The sequence below is a fragment of the Mustelus asterias genome, chromosome 3 (assembly GCF_964213995.1).
Source record: "Mustelus asterias chromosome 3, sMusAst1.hap1.1, whole genome shotgun sequence".
In the NCBI taxonomy this organism is placed as follows: Eukaryota; Metazoa; Chordata; class Chondrichthyes; order Carcharhiniformes; family Triakidae; genus Mustelus; species Mustelus asterias.
Window position 1 is genome coordinate 142,433,147 of NC_135803.1, and position 20,240 is coordinate 142,453,386.

General features: G+C 46.1%; 1 protein-coding gene and 1 pseudogene across 2 annotated transcripts in view; one reads left to right on the top strand and one right to left on the bottom strand.

The window, feature by feature from the left end:
- Positions 1–20,240, top strand: part of LOC144491673 (interleukin-17 receptor E-like) — a 203,892-nt gene that overhangs the window by 24,263 nt on the left and 159,389 nt on the right. For both annotated transcript variants that reach the window (XR_013497482.1, XM_078209841.1), the window contains exons 3-7: positions 8,631–8,774; positions 11,607–11,713; positions 13,945–14,068; positions 17,386–17,525; positions 19,533–19,589. Coding sequence is in view for 1 of the 2 variants with exons in the window: in XM_078209841.1 (XP_078065967.1) it covers positions 8,631–8,774; positions 11,607–11,713; positions 13,945–14,068; positions 17,386–17,525; positions 19,533–19,589 (572 nt within the window). In the remaining variant the exon portion in view is untranslated. The remainder of the gene's footprint in view (positions 1–8,630; positions 8,775–11,606; positions 11,714–13,944; positions 14,069–17,385; positions 17,526–19,532; positions 19,590–20,240) is intronic.
- Positions 1,358–1,574, bottom strand: LOC144491930 (U2 spliceosomal RNA; annotated as a pseudogene).

Genomic DNA, 20,240 nt, shown 5'->3' on the forward strand with positions numbered 1-20,240 from the left:
TGGGACCTCTGCTGTTTGTGATTTATATAAACAATCTGGAAGAAGGTGTAACTGGGGTGATCAGTAAGTTTGCGGACGACACGAAAATGGCTGGACTTGCAGATAGTGAGGAACATTGTCAGAGGCTACAGAAGGATATAGATAGGCTGGAAATTTGGGCAAAGAAATGGCAGATGGAGTTCAATCCAGATAAATGCGAAGTGATGCATTTTGGTAGAACTAACGTAGGGGGAGCTATATGATAAATGGCAGAACCATAAAGGGTGTAGATACTCAGAGGGACCTGGGTGTGCAAGTCCACAGATCCTTGAAGGTGACGTCACAGGTGGAGAAGGTAATGAATATGGCATGCTTGCCTTTATAGGACGGGGCATAGAGTATAAAAGTTGGGGTCTGATGTTGCAGTTGTATAGGACGTTGGTTCGGCCGCATTTGGAATACTGCGCCCAGTTCTGGTCGCCACTCTACCAGAAGGACGTGGAGGCTTTAGAGAGAGTACAGAGGAGGTTTACCAGGATGTTGCCTGGTATGGAAGGGCTTAGTTATGAGGAGAGATTGGGTAAACTGGGGTTGTTCTCACTGGAAAGACAGAGGATGAGGGGTGACCTAATAGAGGTGTATAAAATTATGAAAGGCATAGATAGGGTGAACGGTGGGAAGCTTTTTCCCAGATCGGTGGTGACGTTCACGAGGGGTCATAGGTTCAAGGTGAGGGGGGGAGGTTTAACACGGATATCAGAAGGACGTATTTTACACTGAGGGTGGTGGAGGCCTGGAATGCGCTGCCGGGCAAGGTGGTGGAGGCGGACACACTGGGAACGTTTAAGACTTATCTAGATCGCCACATGAACGGAGTGGGAATGGAGGGATACAAAAGAATGGTCTAGTTTGGACCAGGGAGCGGCACGGGCTTAGAGGGCCGAAGGGCCTGTTCCTGTGCTGTATTGTTCTTTGTTCTAACCACTGTGCCACCGTGCTGCCCTTTATTATCCACCCTATGGATAATAAATTGTTTTTTTTTTTAACAGTTAAAAAGTTCTGCATAGATTATGGCTTCCAGTACATTCAACCGTTTAATTTACCAGTGAGAATAGGTCACTGAACTGTTGCCACGGCGTTAGTCTTTCTGCGACTAGAGGATTCTGCAGGCAGACAGATGTTTCGAAGCACTTTACAGGACGGAGGAGAAGAAAATGGCCAACGTTGGGTGGATGGGGGTGGTCGGGGAAGGCTGGTGGAAGGATCTCATGTGGCTTCTGTAAGCAGGGAGTTGAAAGGGGAAGGATGTAGAGCAGGTGCCTCATTTCAAGATGTAATGATTGAAAGAATGGCTGTGGAATGGAGGGGGAAAGGAACTTAAAAAAACATTTTATTCCCTTTTGAGAGTTATGAAGCCAATGCACAGAGTGGACCGGACAAGCCCATAATCCATCTCCTTGCTTGCTCCAAAAACCAAATTCAAATTGAATCCAATTCCTGCTGCCCACAAGAGAGACATTCAAGATCCAACAGGCATTGCTTCTGATCTCACGCTCGATCCACGCTTGATCTTAGCCAAAAGGCCAAGAGGCGAATGAAGGGGGAAAGGAACCGGAGCAAACTGGTAGTTGGGGAATAGAGGGTGAATGCAAAGTCACACAGCTCAACCTCGTGAGGTGACCTCAATCTTAGCTCAGTCTAGTCTCTATCAAAGAGCATAGGTCGATATTGCTGCCACTTTTGGTTGTGACAGAGCTGCTTAGGTCTCTTCTGGTGAAGGGTAAAGATTATGGGTGGGATTTTACGCGATTCTGTGATGGGTGAGGTGGTCGAGCTCTGGCTTAATTTCCAGTTCGCCACAGTAGTCCCAAATTCAAACCCGGCAGAATCAAATACTGAGACTAAATCTTTGTCACAGTCACACAATGGGGGCAATTTTCCCGTCCCGCCCACCACAGGAATTGTAGTGGACCGGGGGTGGGTGGACCGTGCAAAGGTCCATCGATCGCGGGTGGGATTTTCTGGTTTTGGGACAAGCGCAGCCGGAAAATCCCATTTACCACCACTTGGCCCATAGTCCTGAATGTTATGAAATGCCAAGTTCTCATCCAGGTACCTTTTAAAGGATGTGAGGCAACCTGCCTCCACTATCCTCCCAGGCAGCGCATTCCAGACCGTCACAACCCTCTGGGTAAAAAAGTTTTGCTCACATCCCTCCTAAACATCCTGTCCCTCACCTTGAGCCTATGTCCCTTTGTGACTGACCCTTCAACTAAAGGGAACAGCTGCTCCTTATCCACCCTGTCCATGCCCCTCATAATCTTGTACACCTCGATCTGGTCACCCCTCAGTCTTCTCTGCTCCAACAAAAACAATCCAAGCTGACCCAATCTCTCTTCGTAACTTAAGTGTTCCATCCCAGGCAGCATCCTGGTGAATCTCTTCTGCACCCCTCCAGTGCAATCATATCCTTCCTATAATGTGGTGACCAGAAATACATGCAGTACTCGAGATGTGACCTCACCAAAGTTCTATTACATTAACACTGCAATGAATTTACTGTGAAAATCCCCCAGTTGCCACACTTCGGCACCTGTTTGGGTACACTGAGGGAGAAGTTAGCATGGCCAATTCACCTAACCTGCACATCTTTGGACCGTGGGAGGAAACCGGAGCACCCGGAGGAAACCCACACAGACACAGGGAGAACGTGCAAACTCCACAGAAACAGTGACCCAAGCTGGGAATCGAACCCAGGTCCCTGGCACTGTGAGGCAGCAGTGCTAACCACTCTGCCAACGTGCTTCCCCCGGGGACTAGGGGATTTTCACAGTAACTTCATTGCAGTGTTAATGTAAGCCTACTTGTGACGCGAATAAATAGACTTCAAACTGCCTTGTCAAATTACTCCTTCCAAAGTCTATCACCTCATACGTCAGGAGCAATGTGTGAAGTGCCGATAGATTCTGTCCAGATGGCAGGTTTTTGGACTGATACAGAGAACTGAAGACCAGCCACAAGCCTTGTGTTCCAGACTCTGCTGTCACACCCTCCAGTCATGCTCCCATTGGAAACAGAATGAGGTCGAGCAAACGTCTTCAATAGGTGCCCACATACGAGATGTTCCTTTCTCAGCAGGTGATGCCTTGCATTCTCTGCGAGGAGCATTGCTCCGAAAGCTTATGGTATTTGCTACCAAATAAACCTGTTGGACTTTAACCTGGTGTTGTGAGACTTCTTACTGTGCTTACCCCAGTCCAACGCCGGCATCTCCACATCATTCTCTGAGGAAGGCAGCCACCTGCCAGGCATTCCACAAAGGCTTAACCCTGTGGTTAACTCAGGAGATTGCACCCAATCAAAGGCTCTTAAGTTGAAGTGGACTCTTACTGCTTTTAGCAAAGAATTTCTTTGCAAATCAGATTATCTCAAAGCGGCGGATGTTGCTGCAAAAATCAAGGTGCTGATTGGTGAGTTTGAGATGCTGCAGTTTTCACTCACTGTGGTTTCCATTGAGGTTTGACACAATCAGTCCAAAATCATGCAGATTAATTCCCATTGACTGAAGTCCATCATCTTGTTCACGATAATGTTAACAGCTGCAAAAGCTGCATGTTAAGATCTGAAATTCTGACTTTATTCTGTTGATTCACAGCATCACTAAGCTGGGGAGGCAATGGTATAATCGCTAGACTATTAATCCAGAAACTCAGCTAATGTTCTGGGGACCCGGGTTCCTGCCATGGCCGATGGTGGAATTTGAATTCAATAAAAAATATCTGGAATTAAGAATCTACTGATGACCATGAAACCATTGTCAGAAAAAACCGCCAGGTTCACGAATGCCCTTTGGGGAAGGGAATCTGCCGTCCTTACCTAGTTTGGTCTACATATGACTCCAGAGCCACAGCAATGTGGTTGACTCTCAACTGCCCTCCAAGGGCAACTAGGGATGGGCAAAAAATGCTGGCCAGCGGGCGATGCCCATGCCGCATGAATGAACAGAAGAAAACTGAATGATCTGGTTAATTGTCACTGCTATTAGAGGGAGCTTGCTGTGTACAAATTGGTTGCTGCATCACTGCAGTGATGACAGCTCAAAAATACTTCATTTGTTGTAAAGTTCTTTGGGATGTCCTGAGGTGATTTTTTTCTTTCCTGTTTTACATTGGGAACTTGACTTGCGTTCCTTGTGGAGAAAAACTTTTTTCCCTTCCCCCGTGAACAATGGACACTGGCAGAGTCAATAATCCCTGCATTTTCTATCAGTTAGTGTTTTGAACAAACTACTATGTTTTGTTTCTTTTCCTTTTATATATTATATATTTACATACATAAATCACAACCACCTTGACAGGGTCGGCATGGTGGCATAGTGGTTAGCACTACTGCCTCACAGCGCCAGTGACCCAGGTTCAATTCCCGGCTTGGGTCACTGTCTGTGCGGAGTCTGCATATCCTCCCCGTGTCTGCGTGGGTTTCCTCCGGCTGCTCCGGTTTCCTCCCACAGTCCGAAAGATGTGCATTGGCCATGCTAAATTCTCCCCCAGTGTAACCGAACAGGCGCTGGAGTGTGGCGACTAGGGGATTTTCACAGTAACTTCATTGCAGAGTTAATGTAAGTCTACTTGTGACAATAAATAAACTTTACTTCCACTCGTCTCCACACCTGAAGCACTTCCTTCTGTCAAATTATCTTGTGGATGATTGAGAGCATAAAGTATGCAGATAGAAATATAGAAACTAGGAACTGGAGTAGGCCATTCGGCCCTTCGAGCCTGCTACGCCATTCATTTTGATCATAGCTGATGGTCAAATTCAATATCCTGATCCCCCCCCCCCCCCCCCCCCCCCTTCCCCATATCCCTTGATCCCTTCAGCCCCAAGAGCTATATCTAAGTTCTTCTTGAAATCTCAGAATGTTTTGGCTTCAACTACTTTCTGTGGTAGTGAATTCCACACATTCACCACCCTCTAGATGAAGAAATTTCTCACTTCAGTCCTAAAAGATTTACCCCTTATCCTCAAACAATGACCCCTAGTTCTGGACTCCCTCACCATTGGCAACATTCTTTCTGAATCTATCTTGTCTAATCCTGTTAGAATTTTATAAGTTTCTATGAGTTCCCTTCTCACTCTTCTAAATTCCAGTGAATATAATCCTAACTGACTCAGTCTCTCCTCATATGATAGACTTGCCACCCCAGGAATCAGCCTGGTAAACATTTGTTGTACTTCCTCTATAGCAAGAACATTCTCCCTCAGATAAGGACGCCAAAACTGCACACAATACTCCAGGGTGATGGATGCTTTCATGATACCATTGCTCATGTCTGATACTCCCAGTTTTGTTCTTACGCTTGTGCTGTGAATTAGTTCTGAAGTTCAGTTTCCTTCTGTAAATGTTGGTGGATATATTTCCACTGTAGTTCTCTCTTTCCTCCGGGCCATATTATGTGTACATTTTCTACTATTTTGTGTGAATAATATGTATTATTGGACTATGTTACACAGTTGTGAGTTTTGCTGTGGATCTTTTCACCGTGGTTCTTGTACAGGTTTCTCCCTCTCTGCCTAACTTGGCCACAATCTAAAATAGTTGGTCACAGTCGCTCTTGTTTAATAGAAGTAAAGACATGGGGTGGAATTTTCCTGTCCCACGCACCACAGGAATTGAAGCAGGCGGGACAGAACCATAGATCCATAGAATCCCTACAGTGCAGAAGGAAGCCATTCAGCCCATCGAGTCTGCACCGACCACAATCCCATCCAGGTCCTATCCCCATGTATTTACCCTACTAGTCCCCCTGACACTAAGTGGCAATTTAGCATGGCCAATCAACTTAACCAGCACATTTTTGGACCGAGAGAGGAAACTGGAGCACCCGGAGGAAACCCATGCAGACACGGGGAGAACATGCAGGCTCCACACGGACAGTGACCCACGCCGGAAATCGAACCCGGGTCCTTGGTGCTGTGAGGCAGCAGTGCTAGCCACTGTGCCACCGTGCCACCCCGTTGACCTTGAGGGGGTATTTCCAGTCTTGGGGCGAGCACGGCTGGAAAATTCCACCCATGGGCCAAAAATCTCCAGTCATTCACTAGCTGCCGGTGAGAATGGAAAATTTGGAGCTCGGCCAAATCTCTGTTTACTGCAACGGGCTGGAGAATCCCAGCTGCGGGCAAGGTTGGAGAATCCAGCCCACGGTCAGTATATCACAGCCACAGGATACTATTTACTGACAATCCATGTCTGTAGGGTTTCACAATCCTGACAGCTGGTTATTTTCTACTGAGTGTTCTTCCTCTTTACATTTCTTCTATCCCCTCCCCGCCACCTCCGTCCTGCCTCCCCAGTCCTATTTTTAAGGATTACCAGTTAAAATCATTTAAGAAAAAGAGAACAGAAAGACTTGCATTTATATCACACTTTGCACAACCCCTGGGACATCTCAAAACACTTTACTGTCAATGAAGTACTTTTGAAGGGGAGTCACTGTTTTATTGAAGGAAACACGACAGCCAATTTGTGCACAGCAAGCTCCCACAAACAAACAACAATGTGATGTGGACCAGATAATCTGTTTTATCGATGAGGGATAAATATTGAACAGGACACTGGGGATAAACCGTCTGCTTGTCTTCATGGGACCTTTTAAACCCACCTGAAAGGGTAAAGGAGACCTTATCATTGCATCTGAAAGATGGTGCCTCCAACAAGGAAGCATTCCCTCAGTAGTCCACTGGAATGTCACCCTTGATTGTTTTTTGTTTTGCTCCGGAGTGAGACTTGAACCCAGGAATCTGTAGCTCAAGAGGTGAGCATGGCACGGTGGCACAGTGGTTAGCACTGCTGCCTCAAAGCACCAGGAACCCAAGTTCAATTCTGGCCTTGGGTCACTGTCTGTGTGGAGTTTGCACTTTCTCCCCATGTCTGTGTGGGTTTCCTCCCATTGTCCAAAGATGTGCAGGTTAGGTTAATTGGCCATGATAAACTGACTCTAGTGTCAGGGGGATCAGCAGGGTAAATGCGTGGGATTACGGGAATCGGGCGGGGGTGGGATTGTGGTTGGTACGGACTCGATGGGTCGAATGGCCTCCTTCTGTACTGTAGGGATTCTAACTGAGCCATGGCTCATTCCCAATCATTCTGAATTCACCTTCAAATCTAATGTTTATGAGATGAATTTTGTGTAACTCTTGAATCTTTTCCAACTTAATTCTCTCTCTCCCCCCCCCCCTAACGAAACATTATCCAATTAAACCCCATAACTCAAACCTGCTCCTGGCTGCAGCTCTTTAAGTGACCACAAGATGGTGAGCAAGAGCAAAGTATGTGGAGCAACCTTCATATAACCTCGTGACTCGGCACCGTCGCTGAGTTGGAGCATTTGTGACAATAACCCTCAACATTATCTCAGATTAATAAATACAGAATATGGAAAATAACCCAAGCGTAATCAAGGACCTCAAGCACCCCGGACATTCTCTCTTCCACCTTCTTCCGTCAGGAAAAAGATACAAAAGTCTGAGATCACCTACCAACCGACTCAGAGACAGCTTCTTCCCTGCTGCCATCAGACTTTCAAATGGACCGACCTTATATTCAGTTGATCTTTCTCTGCACCCTATGCATAGCTAATGACTGTAACACTACATTCTGCACCCTCTCCTTTTCCTCTCGTCTATGTACTCTATCAACAGTATGCTTTGTATAGCGCGCAAGGAATAATACTTCTCACTGTATCCCAATACATGTGACAATAATAAATCAAATCAAATCAGTTCAATGGGAATGATATGATAGACAGGAAATAAGCCAAGTCTTTTCTTATTCTTCAATGATCAATTCTAGTACTGAAATAGGGCAGCAAGGTGGTACAGTGGTTATCACTGCTGCCTCACAGCACCAGGGACCCGGGTTCAATTCCAGCCTCGGGTGACTGTCAGTGTGGAGTCTGCACATTCTCCCTGTGTCTGCGTGGGTTTCCTCCGGGTGCTCCGGTTTCCTCCCACTCTCCAAAGATATGCGGGTCAGGTTGATTGGCCATGGAAAATTGCCCCTTAGTGTCAGGGGGACTAGCAGAGTAGATATGTGGGGTTGCAGGGATAGGGTCTGGGTGGGATTGTGGTCGGAACAGACTCGATGGGCCAAATGGCCTCCTTCTTCACTGTGTGGATTCTATGACAGTGGTGGATTGTCACACAAAGTCCTTTTTGCTTCTTGATTTGATCATAATTGTTTTAAAGTTTTTATAATGGATATTATGCTGAGGTAACACCTCTAGTCATGTCTAGTCAGGCTCCAGGTTAATTGAAATTCTGTCACGTATTAAAAGGGTCAAATATCAAAATACAAAGTAAACAGCCATTTTGGATTACCTCAGTATGGTCGCACTTTCCCTGCGGTGCTTGTTGCATCTATAGTTGGCAATGTGTTTGCTCTTTACATTGTTAAAAGTCTTGTCAGCTAACGTGAACTGCAACCCATATTTGCTAGATTATTTTAGAGCTTAGAATCACACATCCATCATAGAGATGCTGCGATTCTAACTCCCAAAAGCAAATGTGTTTGGGTTGGCTGTGTATAGAAGTTTCAGACACAGCCGCGACCTTCGGTACCCATACATTCATTTGTCAATGTTTCTCAGGGAGTTTCACGCGCCAGGAACAAGTGGAAGCCCCTGAAGGATTCAACCTGAGCTTGTCCAGGCTTCAGATGTCCACCGTGCTGCTCTGTCCACCACCAAAATGCATTCCATGTGTCCAAGTCAACGTCAAGATTAACAACCCAGGTAGGAGTCAACACCAAACGAGGATTATCCTCAGTTGAGTGTCAGGGATATCAGACCTAATCCTGTGTGCCATGGTGCTGAATGTTGATTGATTACAATATTCTCGAGTATTAGAATCTGGTTTATAGGATTTATGTGAGTTAAAATACAATTCAAAATGTGAGTTGTGAAGGATTTGATGAACAATGTTCTGCCAGTGAGGTGAGGCCAACTCATTTAAACAAGCTGGAAAATATCTCGAAGCAAGATCACAGTTAAAGTACACCTCAACTCGAGATCACAGTTAAACACATCTGAACAGTGGCCCAATCCCAAGCCAGATTGATAGAAACCCACCCACTGTCACAGAAATGAGGTCTAAGGTTTGTTCATTTTTGGACCTAATTTAAATTGCACCAAGCGCATCAAGGTAGATAAATATCCAGGACCTGATGAAGTGTATCCCAGGACATTGTGTGGGAGGCTAGGGAGGAAATTGCGGGTTCGCTAGCAGAGATATTTGAATCATCAATAGTCACAGGTGAGGTCCCTGAAGATTGGAGGGTGGCAAATGTTGTGCCTTTGTTTAAAAAGGGCTGCAGAGAAAAGCTTGGGAGCTATAGGCAGGTGAGCCTCATATCTGTGGTGGGTAAGTTGTTGGAAGGTATTTTGAGAGACAGGATCTACAGGCATTTAGAGATGAGAGGACTGATTAGGTACAGTCAGCATGGCTTTGTGAGTGGAAAATCATGTCTCACAAATTTGATTGAGTTTTTTGAAGGAGTAACCAAGAAGGTAGTTGAGGGCAGTGCAGTTGATGTTGTCTACATGGACTTTAGCAAGGCCTTTGACAAGGTACCGCATGGTAGGTTGTTGCATAAGGTTAAATCTTACAGGTTCCAGGGTGAGATATCTAAATGGATACAAAATTGGCTTGATAACAGAAGCCAGAGGGTGGTTGTAGAGGGTTGTTTTTCAAACTGAAGATCTGTGACCAGCGGTGTGCCTCAGTGATCGGTGCTGAGTCCACTGTTATTTGTCATTTATATTGATGATTTGGATGAGAATATAGGAGGCATGGTTAGTAAGTTTGCAGATGACACCAAGATTGGTGGCGTAGTGGACAGTGAAGAAAGTTATCTCGGATTGCAACAGGATCTTGATCAGTTGGGCCAGTGGGCTGACGAATGGCAGATGGAGTTGAATTCAGATAAATGCGAGGTGATGTAATTTGGTCGATTGAACAAGGACAGGACTTACTCTTCTAATGGTAGGGCGTTGGGGAGAGTTACAGAACAAAGAGATCATCGGGGTACAGGTTCATAGCTCCTTGAAAGTAGATTCACAGGTGGACAGAGTGGTGAAGAAGGCATTCAGCATTCTTGGTTTCATTGGTCAGAACATTGAACATTGGGACGTCTTGTTGAAGTTGTACAAGACATTGGTAAGGCCACACTTGGAATACAGTGTACAGTTCTGGTCACCCTAGTATAGAAAGGATATTATTAAACTAGAAAAGTGCAGAAGAGATTTACTCGGGTGCTACCGGAATGTAATGGTTTGGGTTAGAAGGAGAGGCTGGATAGACTGGGACTTTTTTCTCTGGAGTGTAGAAGGCTGAGGGGTGATCTTATAGAGGTCTATAAAATAATGAGGGGCATAGATCAGCTAGAAAGTCAATATCTTTTCCCAAAGGTAGGGGAGTCTAAAACTAGAGGGCATAGGTTTAAGGTGAGAGGGCAGAGATGCAAAAGTGTCCAGAGGGGCAATTTTTTCACACAGAGGGTGGTGAGTGTCTGGAACAAGCTGCCAGAGGTAGTAGTAGAGGCAGGTACAATTTTATCTTTTAAAAAGCGTTTAGACAGTTACATGGGTAAGATGGGTATAGAGGGATATGGGCCAAATGCAGGCAATTGGGACTAGCTTAGGGGTTTTAAAAAAAGGGCGGCATGGACAAGTTGGGCTGAAGGGCCTACTTCCATGCCGTAAACCTCTATGACTCTATCTCCTTCTGGAGAGTTCTGACGGTAAAAGATGAGCAGCAGAATTTTCCGGCATGGATCCTCTGTTTAGGAGGGATTGAGGTTGGGGGAGGGGATACCCAGGAATCAGGGATGTTGAGTTTTCCTTGTGGGACCAAGCAGAATGTGAGGAATGTAAACAAAAGAAAAACTGATGTGAATCCTTTGGACCTGTTCTGATCCTGATCATCCTCAGCCCTGGGAGGCCCCTTCCCGCTCTGGCTCCAGAGTTAAAATTGCAATTGGGTCTCAGTGAGATCACCGGGACTCAACATGCTTTTGTTAAAGAGGACCCGCTGGCTTTAGCCAGGGCTGTCTTTGCTGCCTGCTCAGTTGCCCGAGTTGAAGTTCCAAAGACGAGACGTATTGGACTTGAAACGTTTAACTGTGTTTCTCTCTCCGCGGACGCTGCCAGACCTGCTGAGTTTTTTCAGCATTTACTCTTTCTGTTTAAAACTCCAGAAGCTGGGTTGGTAGCCTGGGCGATTTTAACTGACCCACCGCCCAGATGGCAATCCAGTTGTGAGTTCTCCAACTCACAAATGCACATTCCGGATGCAAGGGTACAATGAGGGCATGTTCCCGGTTTTCTTTTCACTGTTTACAATCCAGATTTGACTCCAGAGCTCCGGTCAGGATGAAGTTCGGTCGTCTATAACCCAGAATAATGATTTTGTTATAAACTAGGTGTGGAGTTGTTTCTGTTAGTTGTGACCTTGTTAATTTGACATTATCTGACCAGCCTCATTTGCCTGATAGATATGAATGACTTCATTTTCACTTTTGGGTCTCAGAGTTTCTTACTTCACCCTAATTTTTGTTTCTCCTTCAGTGCCAGTGAGAATTGAAGGAGTACAAATTCACTTCTTTGAATACAAAAGCAACAGAAACGATGGGATACAAGTCCAATGGAGAAACTACACACAGCCCCTCAATGTTGTGAGTTCACGTTCCGTAAGATTGCATCAAACTTCCAGACAAAAATATCTATTTAACCCAAAGGGTCCTTCTTGAAAAGGGGTTTCTGCTCGACACAAGCCTTCTCTCACTTTACTTCATCTCACTCTCTCAGCAACTCTTGACTTTGACCCAGTTTGCCCTCACCATCTGCCATTAGCCTGTCGGCCTTCAGCTGGGACCCTTCAGTGTCTCCAACCCTCATTGAAAATGGACATTCCGAACAGATCCAGCCAAAATATTCCGGTATCCAGTTTATTCTCCTTTTTGCAATTTTCCAACCACTTCACTCGAGATTGTTTGGGCTCACGTCCTAGATAACTCAAACTGTGGCCAGTTCCAGATTGCCGTATACCATCCTCTCCCTCAAGTATTCAGTTACGTGCCCGGGAAGCCCGGGCTGATTCATTGCTTTTATTGTCTGGAAACAGCCTTTGCTTCAGCAAGGCATCACTGCAGTCTTTGAAGATGGGGGGAGTATCACACCTGACCCTCTCTTAAGTTTAAAATATCAAACAAATGTAGCTTGCAAAAGCTAAAGGCAGCAAATTATAACAGACCTATCGAGTCAAGAATCTAGCACCGAAGGAGGCCATTCGGCCTGTCATGTTGGTGCTGACTCTCTGAAAGTGCTACCCATTTGTCCCAACACCCTGCTCTTTCCCCATACTCCTGAGATTATTCTCCTTAGTCAGTGGGAATCCCAGATCATAGCCACTATATCTGTGTATATCCACAGTAGGCATGATGTGGAGATGCCGGCGTTGGACTGGGGTAAACACAGTAAGAAGTCTCACAACACCAGGTTAAAGTCCCTGTTCCGAAAGCTAGTGGCTTTTGCTACCAAATAAACCTGTTGGACTTTAACCTGGTGTTGTGAGACTTCTTACTGTGCATATCCACAGTAGTCATGATGTGGAGATGCCGGCGTTGGACTGGGGTGAACACAGTAAGAAGTCTCACAGTACCAGGTTAAAGTCCAACAGGTTTATTTGGTAGCAAATACCATAAGCTTTCGGAGCACTGCTCCTTCGTGAGATGGAGTGGAAATCTCGAAATGTCCACTCCATCTGACGAAGGAGCAGTGCTCCGAAAGCTTATGGTATTTGCTACCAAATAAACCTGTTGGACTTTAACCTGGTGTTGTGAGACTTCTTACTATATCCACAGTAGGCATTCTTCCACCTATCTCCTCCATTGGATAAGACAACAAAAATACTGCAACACTAAAAACTAAGACTTGCCTCAGTTTCGTTCAATAGCGTTCCTTTTTCTTACATTTCACACCAGTGTAAGAGCCTAAACTTGTTTCATGTAAGTTTGGATTGCTTTGTTTTTCTCTCTCTCTTTCAAATTAGTTGGTTCTTTTATCTGAAATTCTCAAACTGCCTGCCCCACATTCTGAAATAACTGACGATCACCTCTTAGAGTTTGAATATCCTGCCTCTCAAACAGAAATAACTCCATTTGAATTGTCCCTTTCACTGGCCTTTCATCGTCAAAACCTACAACTTGTATCGAATGAGTGGAGGCAGTGGCATAATGGTATTGTCACTGGACCAGTAATCCACAGACCCGGCAGACGGTGAAAACTTGAATTCAATAAAAATCTGGAATTAAGAATCTGCTGATGACCATGAAACCATTGTCGATTGTCATAAAAGCCCACCTGGTTCACTAATGTCCTTTAGGGAAGGAAATCTGCCATCCTTATCTGGTCTGGACTACATGTGGCTCTTAAATGCCCTCTGAAATGGCCTAGCAAGTGACTCAGGGCAAATAGGAATGGGTAACAAATGGCGATGCCCACATCCCATGAAATAATTTATTTTAAGGGACAGTCGAACATCTTTGCTGGGATGGACACAAACACATGTAGCCAGCCAGTTTATGGCAGTATCTTGAGGATCCTTAGTAAAGGGTACAAGCTCAATAGTGCTGAATAGAAAACTGAATAGATGAGGTTCCTCCCTCCCACTCTCCCCCCCCCCCCCCCCCCCCCCTCAGGAAATGGCAGGGTCTCACAGCAGGCACAATCCTGGCATAATTGTTGGTGGTTACCCCCCCCCCACGTGGATCTCCCTGTGTTTGTACTGTAGGGCGTTATACACCCTCAGTCTGAGCGGTAGCAGTCATATTCACAGGCAGTCATTGGTTGTGTTTCAGAGAGTTGAACATGTTCAAAGAGATGCTTTTTTTAAAATTGCATGCAGGCTAACTTCATATATGAATGCTTTGAATCAGAAGCTGGGTCTCGAGTGGAAGTCATGGTTAAGACAATCCCGGATTATGGACAACGTCTAACTGAAGGATACACCGTGGAGGACTATGGAATTGGTATGAGCATTAACTCAATGCTGCACAGACAGACAAAAGCAAGAACTGATGAGGTTCCCCCCTGCGCTGCCCCCCCCCCCCCCACCCCCACCACCCCAACCCCACCCCCACCCCACTTGGGAAATGGCAGAGTCTCACAGCAGGCAATTGAACCTTATTTTCTGAGATATAGTTCCAGTGTTTCTCAGGACTCAGACGGCTGGCTATACTTAAATGGATGCCAGTCTTTTCTTGGCAAATCCAGCCTGTGGCGGCACGGTAGCACAGTGGTTAGCACTGCTGCTTCACAGCTCCAGGGTCCCGGGTTCGATTCCCGGCTCGGGTCGCTGTCTGTGTGGAGTTTGCACATTCTCCTCGTGTCTGCGTGGGTTTCCTCCGGGTGCTCCGGTTTCCTCCCACAGTCCAAAGATGTGTGGGTTAGGTTGATTGGCCAGGTTAAAAATTGCCCCTTAGAGTCCTGAGATGCGTAGGTTAGAGGGATTAGCAGGTAAATATGTGGGGGTAGGGCCTGGGTGGGATTGTGGTAGGTGCAGACTCGATGGGCCGAATGGCCTCCTTCTGCACTGTAGGGTTTCTATGATTTCTGTGTTTTTTACTGGGGGAGGTGATGGGCAGCAACAGTAAGCTGGTGCCAAGCTACCAGTGCAATGTCAAGGTGTAACCGTTCTGTTCACCAGTTAGGTAAATAACAGCAACATTTATTTATATGTAATTATAATGCAGAGGCCTGCAGCCTCGAGGCTGCCAGTCAGCCTCCAGGGTCAAGCTGGTACAAAAGCCCACGCTTGCTAGGGTGAGCCCCCACCCTGGTCCCTGATTGGTTACCCAGGTCACGTGATCCTCTCAGCAGATCGTCCCTGAAAGGGGACAAGCACCGCACAAACATCCTCTCAGCATCCACCCTGCCAAGTCCCCTCAGGATTTTATAGGTTTCAATAAAATCACCTCCTCCTAAACTCCAGTGGCTACAGGTCCAACTCATCCAACCTGTTGAGAAACATTTGCTCATGAGGGGAATTTTGGTGCATCTGGAAACAGCAGAGTCGTTCTGTGAAGAGGTTGTGACCCAAAATGTCACTGTGTCAGATAAATAACCCTGTCAGGAACAATGAAGTGAGGCTGATGTTGAGGTGATGGCCGAGTGGTATTATCGCTAGACTATTAATCCAGAAATTCAGCCAATGTTCTTGGGGACCTGGGTTCGAATCCCGCCACGACAGGTGGTGGAATTTGAATTCAATAAAAAATATCTGGAATTAAGAATCTACTGAAACCATCGTCAGAAAAACCCATCTGGTTCACTAATGTCCTTTAGGGAAGGAAATCTGCCGTCCTTACCCAGTCTGGCCTACATATGGGGCAGATCATCCATTAAAGGGGACAAACACTGCACGGGGGAAGTTATGTGCAGTTCAGTAACTGCATCACTGCTTTGCGTGGATGGGTTTGTATCAAAATCCAAAATGGCAGATGCGGCCTTTAAATTGGTGGAGGAGGCTGCTCTGCTAATGACCACCCCCCCCCCCCCCCCCCCCCGCCGCATGGGGTACTTTGTCACTCCTGCTCTCACTGTTCAAACAGGCAGCAGAACATTATATTTGATATTCAAAGCATCAGATTTGGTATTCATTTTGGAGATATATAGAGGGAGGACCTTTTTTTATGACACTGGGCTACTAATCCAGAGGCCTACATTTATGGTCTAGTGACTAGAATTCAAGTCACATGTAACTGGGGAAAATTCAATTCAATTAATTAAATAAACCAGGAATTTTTTTAAAAACTGAGGCAGGATTCTCCGATCACATTCACCCCACCCCTGCTGCCAGTGAGAAAGAAGAATTTGGCACTCAGCCAAGACTCCATTCACTGCAGTGGCACCAGGGAATTCCAGCCGCAGGTCAGAGGTCAGAGGTTTCTGGTGCTGGTCACAGTAATGGCGACTGGACTGTGATTAAAAGCCCATCACTAATGTACGGCCAGTGCACCTAACCCACACATCTTTGGACTGTGGGAGGAAACCAGAGCACCCAAAGGAAACCCATCTGGTTCACTAATGTACTACAGGGAAGGCTACAGTGGGCGGCGCGGTAGCACAGTGGTTAGCACTGCTGCTTCACAGCTCCAGGGACCTGGGTTCGATTCCCGGCTTGGGTCACTGTCTGTGTGGAATTTGCACATTCTCCTCGTGTCTGCGTGGGTTTCCTCCGGGTGCTCCGGTTTCCTCCCACAGTCCAAAGATGTGCGGGTTAGGTTGATTGGCCATGCTAAAAAAAAAATTGCCCCTTAGTGTCCTGAGATGCGTAAGTTAGAGGGATTAGTGCGTAAATGTGTAGGGATATGGGGGTAGGGCCTGGGTGGGATTGTGGTCGGTGCAGACTCGATGGGCCCAATGGCCTCTTTCTGCACTGTAGGATTTCTATGATTTCTATGAAATCTGCTGTCCTTACCCAGGCTGACCTGTCCATGATCCGAGACCCACAATAGTGCGGTTGACAGATAACTGCCCTCAGGAAAGGCCTTGGAAGGCACTCGGTTTTATTCAAGAAGGTAGCTCAGCATCACCAGCTCAAGTGTAATTAGACAGTGAATGTTGCCTGATCCAGAAATGCCCACATCCCGTGAATGAATTTTTAAAAAATTAACCCGGATGGCCGAGAGGAATATGGAACAACTGTGAACACCTTTGTTCAACTCACTGACCAAAAATTAAACCCACTCTGAAACCTGAGGCTGCACGGTGGCACAATGGTTAGCACTACTGCCTCTCGATTCCCGGCTTGGGTCACTGTCTGTGTGGAGTTTGCACGTTCTCCTCGTGGTTTGCCTGGGTTTCCTTTGGGTGCTCTGGTTTCCTCCCACGGTCCAAAGATGTGTGGGTTAGGTGCATTGGCCGTGCTAAATTGCCCCTTAGTGTCCTGGGATGTGCAAGTTAGAGGGATTAATGGGGTAAATGTGTGGTGTTGGTGGGATAGTTGTCAGTGCAGACAACACTGCACTGTAGGGTTTCCGTGATTATTGATAAAAGCAAATTACTGTGGATGCTGGAATCTGAAACAAAAACATAAAACACTGGAAAATCTCAGCTGGTCTGACAGCATCTGTGGAGAGAGAATAGAGCCAAGTCTAGATGACCCTTCGTTAGAACTCTGACGAAGGGTCATTGAGACTCGAAACGTTGGCTCTACTCTCTCGGAAACCTATTGAGCTGTGTTTGCGATGGATTTGATATAGTTTATTAATTAAATTGATGTACATAGCACATTGTTTGGCTATATATATAAATATTGTTTAACTATTCTCCTGTTTCACTGTAGGTCCAGAGGTGAATTATTCCGTTCTTCCTCAGAAGAAGCGGATTATAATTACTGTTCCGCCAGGCCATGTGGTGAAGGCCATGTTATGTTATGAACGGGGCCTGGTGTGCCGCGAATTGAAGGATCATTCAGTTCAGCTGGTAAGTAGCCGACACAAGTTTCAATCTGTCGAGGGGTAACTAAGATCTAGGTGCCTCTGCCCACAATCCTGCGAAACCTGATCTGAAATAGAACATTTGGGGTGGACCTTGGGCGACAGCTATGCCAAAGGTGGCAGGACGCCCACACCCCAGCGACACCCCAGATATTTAAAAGGGAAGTGGGCGTTGCTGACAAGGTCAGAGTTCACTACAAGTTTCTGACTTGAGTGACATTTAATGGGGGCATTTACAAAAAGGTGCGACGCAAGTGACTACACTTCAAGAGTTTTGAGTCCGTACAGAGCAATTCTCCAGAATTCTGAAAGAGGGTTATACGGTCTCGAAACATTAGTTCTGTTTTCTCTCCTCACAGATGCCGCCAGACCTGCTGAGTTTTTCCAACATTCTCTGTTTTTATTTTCCACAGTATTTTCATAGAATAGAATCATGGGGATCCCCACAGTGCAGAAGAGGCCATTCGGCCCATTGAGTCTGCACCAATTCTCTGACAATGCATCTTACCCAGGCCCTCTGTTCTGCCCTGTCCCCGTAACCCCACACATTTCCCATGGCTAATCCATCTAACTTGCACATCTTGGGACACTAAGGGTCAATTTTTAAAAATTCATTCGTGGAACATGGGCGTCGCTGGCTGGCCAGCATTTATTGCCCATCCCTAGATGCCCTTGGAGGGCAGTTGAGAGTCAACCACATTGCTGTGGCTCTGGAGTCGCATGTTGGCCAGACTGGGTAAGGACGGCAGATTTCTTTCCCTAAAGGACATTAGTGAACCAGATGGGTTTTTCCCACAATTGGCAATGGTTTCATCAGTAGATTCTTAATTCCAGATATTTTTTATTGAATTCACATTTCACCATCTGCCGTGGCGGGATCCGAACCCAGGTCCCCAGAACATTAGCTGAGCTTCTGGGTTAATAGTCTAGCGATAATTCCACTTTGCCCTCATAATGCCAATGCACCTAACTTGCACATCTTTGGACTTTTGTTTTGCCTTTGCTACACTTCAGAATTACCACATTGGCAGTAAAACACTCTGAGATGCCCTGAGGTTGTGGAAGGCAGCACAGAATATTTCTTCCCCATTTTAGTGAGCAGCCTTTCACCATCAGTGTTTAAAACCACACTGTAAAGTTAGAGGCTGCTGTAAACTGGATATGGGAACACGGACAAAGACATGTGTAACTTGTGAGCTCTCAAGCGACACGGTGGCACAGTGGTTAGCACTGCTGCCTCACAGCTCCAGGAACCCAGGTTCAATTCCTGCGCTTGGGTCACTGTCCGTCTGGAGTCTGTACATTCTCCCCGTGTCTGCGTGGGTTTCCTCCAGTGCTCCGAATTCCTCCCACAGTCCGGAAGATGTACTGGTTAGGTACATTGACCATGCTTAATTCTCCCTCTGTGTACCTGAACAGGTGCTGGAATGTGGCGACTAGCGGATTTTCACAATAAAATCATTGCAGTGTTCATGTAACCTACTTGTGACACTAAGAAATAAACTTTTAAACTTTTAAAAAACCATCCCTTTGACAGTGTAACAATTATATGTACGTGATGTGGAGATGCCGGCGTTGGACTGGGGTGGGCACAGTAAGAAGTCTCACAACACCAGGTTAAAGTCCAACAGGTTTATTTGGAATCACGAGCTTTCGGAGCGCTGCCCCTTCATCAGGCCTCACCTGATGAAGGAGCAGCGCTTTGAAAGCTCGTGATTCCAAATAAACTTGATTTATATGTGCAAACAGATGTTTAACGTATTCATAGTTTTTTGTGTTCCAAAATGCAGGCAATATTTGTATATTATCCAGTCTTAACTTAGTTGAACTGTTGCATTGTGTTGGTAGAGTTAGTGCACTAACTGGAACTAGGTTAGAAATTATTCTGAGTTTTATTCTCTGGTCATTTCATATTTGCAACTTGTTCATTCTGCGCACTGTTTTGAGCATGCTGTCCCTGTCTGCTTAACTTGTTTCTTCTGGGTCATTGCAGATTAACACCACATCCTCTCTGCCCTATGAATACCTGCTTCCTTGCCTCTGCATCCAGGTAAAGATGATGATTAAAGTATCATTTCAATTAATGATCTTCTTTTGATTCTGCATTATCTTTCCAGGTTAGTACACTCCAGACTCCTGTGCTGCCATCCCGGATAATCAGGATTCCCTTTGTTGTGTAGATATAAGGAAAAGTCCTAAATAGTAGGATGGCAGAGCACTGTTAGGAAGACATGCTGGCACAGCTGGAGGGATATTCACCACCCCCCCCCTTCCCCCCATGGCTTGCTTTGCAGTGGCAGAGATGGCCCATCATTGGTTGGCATTGGGATCTTCCGGTCCCACTGCTGTCAATGGGGTTTCCCGCTGTTCGCACCCTCCCCCACCTGAGAACCCGTGGCGGCGGTTCACTGTCAGCAGGACTGGAAGATCCCAGTGGCAAGAACAGCTGGAAAATTCCCCCCGAAGTCACTGGATCTAGAGATTTATGTCCTACATTTTCTATGACCAGATATGTCATTATAGAAGGAAGTCTTTTGTGAGACTTCTTACTGTGTTTACCCCAGTCCAACGCCGGCATCTCCACATTAGAGAAGGAAGCCTTTTCCTTTCTTTCATGGGGTGTGGGCATCACTGGCTCAGCCATCATTTATTGCCCATCCCTAGTTGCCCTTGAGAAATTGGTGGTGAGCTTCCTTAGAGA